Source organism: Branchiostoma lanceolatum, chromosome 5 (assembly GCF_035083965.1).
Source record: "Branchiostoma lanceolatum isolate klBraLanc5 chromosome 5, klBraLanc5.hap2, whole genome shotgun sequence".
In the NCBI taxonomy this organism is placed as follows: domain Eukaryota; kingdom Metazoa; phylum Chordata; class Leptocardii; order Amphioxiformes; family Branchiostomatidae; genus Branchiostoma; species Branchiostoma lanceolatum.
In genome coordinates this window covers 3,217,821-3,223,900 of record NC_089726.1, presented here as the reverse complement: position 1 = coordinate 3,223,900, position 6,080 = coordinate 3,217,821, and the positions used below count along the sequence as shown (strand labels likewise).

The window sequence follows — 6,080 nt, the reverse complement described above, 5'->3', positions numbered from 1 at the left end:
AACAAACACGCACAAATTTGTCCATACCACAAACATGCACACACGCACATACATGCACACACACTCACTCACTCTCACACATACATGAACATATTCCCCTAGATATTCGTGCGCACACATGGCAAACACATGCACAGGAACACACACTGACTGACTTACTGACTCACACTCACGCGGACAGTCAACCCCTTTGGTAGTCAAGCTCCCCTGTCAAATCATTCTCCCTTTTAGCCATCGTGGTCAGTCTGGTGGACACTACACAAATCATTTGGAAATAAGATAAGAGAGCCTGGTTTTCACTTGTTGTTATGAAATATATCTACATTGATATCATAATTCGAGTATGTGCCATTTATTCTTAAACCTTCACTCTATCCAACGTTTGACTATAGATTCAATATCTTTTTGCAAAGAGATCTCAAGGGACAAAAATGTGAATTTTGACATTTTTTCAAAAGAACACTTGCTTTCACACTGTGGATTTTGCTTTTCGCCTAAACATACGGCAACTTCAACGCAACCGAGCAAAATAAATGGACTAGGAAGGAGACTGTTAACAAGGAATTACGTTCAAGCTGCCAGTACCAGAGATTATGTGCGGTTCCTGGAATAAGGATTCACTTGGTGTGCACACAACGTATGTGCTGGGCAACCATACATACTGTGCAGGGAACTCTCTGTGCCAAAAAAACTGAAACAAATGGTCCAGTGACGCAGGCGGAGGTGTTACATATGAATCTTACTAGTCTAGCAGGGGCATTGAACTCCCAGCGTAGCTCAGTCACTGTGTTCACCCACGCTTGCCTTGTTATGCTTTGGTGCCATTTCCAAAGCTGGGCCCGGTCGGGCAGTTTGCGGGAACGAAAAAAATTATAGAAAAGACAACAAATACACAAAACGAGAAAAATTACTCCTAGCCATAAGATGTGTATTTTTTTTTTTTATACGCATCTTTTTATTTTTCGTTTTCGCAAATAGCCCGACCGGGCCCCGACTTGGAAATGTGACCCTAGCATCATGAGGGTTGAATCTTACCTTCATGAACAACATTCTGGTTCCATTTGTAGTTTGGCGTCTCAAACATAGTAGAATGGAACTCGTTGTCATCAAGCACTGTACGAGCATCCTAACTAAATAGCTTTTAAGAACGGTTGCAGTCAGATATGTGCAAAGACTAGGTGTAACAGGACGTTCAGTGTAATATAGCCAGCTGCTTCCGCGCCGCGTGTCTGCGAAGCTGGTGTGTTGCACCGAATGGCGGTTATACCGGCTATATAGATACAAAATAATGCAGCTAGTAAATGCAACATAAATGCATATTCATATTTCCTATAACTACGTATTTTAGAATTAACATAAGTGCGCTTCTTGATATTCGTCACGCGTTGTTGTTATGAAACATTATCATTTGAGTATCTTCACTCTACTCCATTGTTGACTATCAGCTCAAGATCTTTTCACATAAAGGCAAAAATTTGAAAATTCGAAATTTTCCAGTTTGATACTTGTACGCCGCCAGCCCCCCCCCCCCCCCCCCACACAAAACCAATTGCAAATTCAACGCAACCGAGAAAAAAAATTGGACCAGGAACAACGAATTGCGTTCAAACAGCCAGTACCAGAGATTATGTGCGGTGCCTGGTATAAGGTTTCCCCTTCGGTGTGCGCACTACGCATGTGCTGGGCACTCAGGTATTGTTCTTACATACTGTGCAGGGAACCCCAGCTACCTCCACCAGAAAACCTTTCTCCGCGCCGCGCCACGGATCGATTTCTGCTCCGATGTATTATCTAAGACGACAAGATTTATCGAGCTGTCAGTAGCGGAGGCGGTCGTGACGGACCTAGACAGGGTGCCACTGAAATGAACGGCTCGGGGCTGATGCCGAGACACGGCAACGGAACGATCATGGTCGAGCCGGCGGCGGCCGTGATGATGCTGCAGCAGCCGTGGGAGAAGTGGTTCGCCGGGGCGATATACGGCCTCCTCGCGCTGGCCGGCGTCGTGGGGAACGTCATGGTCCTCCTGGCCATCCTTGTGGACCGGCGTCTCCGCAACACCAACAACCTGTTCATCTTCAACCTGTGCGTGAGCGACCTGCTGGTGGCGGCCTGCTATGACCCCGTGTCGGCCGTGTCGGTCATCAGGGCCAGCTGGGTCTTCGACAGCGCCATGTGCAGCGCCGCGGCCGCGATCAACGTCGTCAGCCTCATGGAGTCCACCATGGCGGTGGGTCTGATCGCCTTGAACTGCAACTGCCGCGTCACCAAGCCGCCGGGAGTGTACCGGGAGAACTACAGCTTCAAGCGCTGCCTGGCGATGGTGGCCGCGTCCTGGGTCCTCGCCGTGGGCATCGCCGTGCCGCCGTTCGTGGGGTTCGGGCAGCTCGGCTACGACCGGTTCCTGGGCGCCTGCGACTACAACTTCCGCTCCGAGCTGACGTTCTACTACTACCTGACGTTCCCTGCCTTCGCCGTCATGGCGACGAACGTGGTCGTGACGGCGTGTTACGTCAACATCTTCCTCAGTATCAAGAGGAGTGCGGACAAGACGCGAGGCGACGAGGCTCTGCAGGTAAATATAATCTAATATTATTTATTCATCACATATCAAAGGTGCAAGTTTAAACAATAATAGAATTACGGTAAAAGCATAAACACGCACAGAGGCCAAACGGATGAGGGATTTCGACCCCCGCCTACTTCACTGTCCATCAGCTAGAGTAGCATCATACCGCAGCAGCCTGCAACATTACGGGAACTCAGTTACGGAACACTCTCTCACTGGAACAACGAACTGCACTTACATGTAATTACAAGACATTTAAAATGGCATTACCGGCGGTAATTGATATCTGTACTGTATGTAACGTGGATTTATGATTGGTTATTATTATAATTGTTAATGTGTAATTAGTCGTAGTTTGCGTTTTTATATTGTGAAACCAGGGGTACCTGAAAAACTGAGTGTATTTCTTCCTGTATAGATAAACATGAATGAAAAAATCATAATACAAATGTACAAGGGTGGCCGAAAGCTTACAAGCTTATATGTTGGCCACCGAGGTAACTACGATTAGTAAAGCATAAATTAAATGAACCAAATTAAGTGATAAATATTATATAATGAAAAAATGAAGTCAAAGAATAAAACTAAACGACTAGGTCATTTTGGATACTTGGATACTTTATCTAACATACAAGGTTTGTAAGCAGCTAATTTTCCTTGGCCCTACATGGCCAAGATCTGAGAGACTTAAAAAAGACTAGGGGCAGTCAAGCGAGGGGTTCCTCCATAGGAGTGATACCACCCTGGAATGATGGTGATGGTGAATCTTCTTGGACATAAAACATACGTCCATGAGACATAGAAACTACATAAATGTCATTACAGCTAGTATTTACATTCTACATCTTACTGATTTATATACATGAGAAGCCCTTGTCGACATTTGCAGATTGAACGCCATAAAGCATTTCAGTTTCAATAGTCTGTATGTGTTTTTGATGGTATGACGTGTCTTGTAGCTGTGCTTATGTGTAACAAAATACTGGCTGTAGAGAACGGCTGGCTGTTGTGTGGCAAGGATCCTCTGGAACTAAGAGATGGTGTCCACTAGCAGCTTTTCTTTAACAGTTTGCCATGGCATAGACGTAATACTATGGAGATGTTGTACTCGGGTCTTAAAGTCACAGTGCTGCCATGTTTTGCAGGACTTATAGCAGATCAATATTCGTCTCAGCTCATGTAACGTTATCCCTTGGTCTAAGTATTGAACCATTGGGGCACCACAGAGGATGTTAGACCTGAGAGGATATGGCAACCAGTGTTTTCTTCACCATTCTTGGTTTTCTGCTTTTCTTAGTTTTTCATTTAGTTTCATGCCTAATATTCCCAGATAGCATCCTTCCATCTTTTCCGTTGTCTACCTCTCTTTCTTCCTCCATGGACGGTTCTTTTCATGATAGTTTTGGCTTGTCCCAATGGCCGTGACACGTGACCATAGCCAAGGTCATATTAATAGATTTTAACAGTTTGTAGGTTTTAAAAACGCGTCAAGACAACCGAGATGATAAAACTCCCTTATTGATATTCAAAGCATTACGGTGGAGTGAACTGCAGAGTTTCAATATTTCCGTAAACGTTGAGACGAAATGTTTGGCAGTTAAACATGTTTTATTTCTCACATTGATCTTTAACACGTTTCCGTTCCGTTTGCTGATGGACTTGGTGCCGACTTGTCCTGAGTTTGGTGCCGAGTTGTCCCGAATGGGTAGGGGGCGAGTTGTTCCAGGTGATACGGGGCGTACTGTAAATGCAGAAATGTTCGCGGTGGTTTTATGTTCGCAATTATCGAGGCTACCGTTTCACCGCAAACTTAAGGCCACCGCAAACATTGTGTCCAATACTGTAGCAGTATGTGACTATATAGCGCTGCCGCAAACTTAAAACCACCGCGAACACTCAATCTTCGCCTTAGCGCGAAATAAAAACCACGCGAAGTCGAATGCATTTACAATATCTCATGAGTCGTCTTTTCTTGCAGGTGACCATCCACAGAACTAAACACATGTTCGTCATCTTCTGCGTGTTCGTGGTGAGCACCCTCCCGGAGATCGTCATGATCATCCTGGATGTACAAGTCCGCCCCATGCCGCCGGAACTCAACCTGTTCGCCCACATCCTCCTGCTGAGCAACAGCTCCATCAACCCCATCATCTACACCGTGCGGCAGAAGGAGTTCCGCCTGGCCTACCGCGCGCTGCTGTCCTGCACCTCCGTCCGGAAGGTGAACTCTAAGGAGCAGAGCTGCGTCTCGCAGTTCGGGATGAAGGCCGCGGTGACGAACTGCATGACGGACGCTGACAGGCCGTACGTCTCCACGTCGAAGTCGGAAGATGACGACGACAACCTGACGACTCCGGTGTGCGAAATCCTAGGCCTGGCCACTCAGGTGTGACTCTTACGTACAAACATTCTATACCTACCTACCTAAGTAGTCTCTTGACCTCCAGGTCGTGAGGGGGTAGAAATGAAGATGGACATCTGTCTCCAGGCTCGTCTGTTTATTACAGCAGTCAGCCTTTCGACCAGGGTTAGGAACGTTCACCCTGTGATGTTGTCCTGCCAGAATTTTCTCTGTCGTTTAAACATTTTATACGGAATTTCTATCTCCAATGAGAGGAATAACAATTATGTATATATATATAGCACAACAATAGTATAGCCAAGAGGACTACGCCATTGTACGACAGTAAGATGTACCGAGACTTGTAAATACAAACACCAGACAGCCTTCTGAACGTGCACTTGGTAGAATTTTTAAGGCGTAATTATTTTGAAGCGGTCATAAACGCTACCCGCATTATTGCTGTCTTGCACACGCACAACGTTGGCGTTTTGTTGGCTTTCTCTGATGGCCTTGCTCCCATAAGGACAAGCCATTTACTCTCGTAATCCGCGAGGGAAGGAGTTTTGTGCCAGAGGGGACAAAACAGGCCGTGTCCACATTGACAACTACGTTAGAGTAGGTCCGGGGTTGGCAGCAGAATTAAATAAAGCCAAATCTCATTTGTCACGGCTTCACGAAAATGATGATTGACTTAAGAACTTGGCACCGGTAAATTTGGACCCACTTAGACACTGTACCTCGAGGGAGCTGTGGATAATGGAGGCAGTGCATTAGGAGTCTAGCAGCGCTCACAAATCATCACTGTACGTGGTTCCGATTTCTATCGAGCGTGCGCACCCTGGATGTCAGGTCAACGTTCTCTTCAATTCAATCAGAAGTTTGAAGGGAGGGATCGTTAACTTCCTCTGACTGGTGCGAGTTGGAGGGATCGACCGTCAGAAAACGGATACCCATCAGAAGAAGTAACGATCTTTCCCTTCAGTAACTGCTAGGAGAGAAGTCACCATACGTAATGTGGGTAATGGAACAAGTGCATTAGGCAAAGAAAGAAGGCTGTAATTCAAGGAAACAGCGAAGGTGCACCCGATTCTGCCAAGCCCTAATTCCACCAGACAGCGAAATTGATTTGTGTAAACCTTGACTTAAGTTCATAACTCATACAGAATA

At 46.1% G+C, this 6,080-nt stretch overlaps 1 protein-coding gene across 1 annotated transcript; it reads left to right on the top strand.

Annotated features, from left to right (window-relative positions):
* The first annotated feature begins 1,675 nt into the window (after window positions 1-1,675).
* LOC136434746 (melatonin receptor type 1A-A-like) lies at window positions 1,676-5,122 on the top strand. The gene is made up of 2 exons (XM_066427787.1): window positions 1,676-2,575; window positions 4,548-5,122. The coding sequence occupies exons 1-2, from the start codon at window positions 1,865-1,867 to the stop codon at window positions 4,959-4,961; spliced, it is 1,125 nt and encodes a 374-aa protein (XP_066283884.1). The 5' UTR covers window positions 1,676-1,864; the 3' UTR covers window positions 4,962-5,122.
* The last annotated feature ends 958 nt before the right edge of the window (window positions 5,123-6,080 follow it).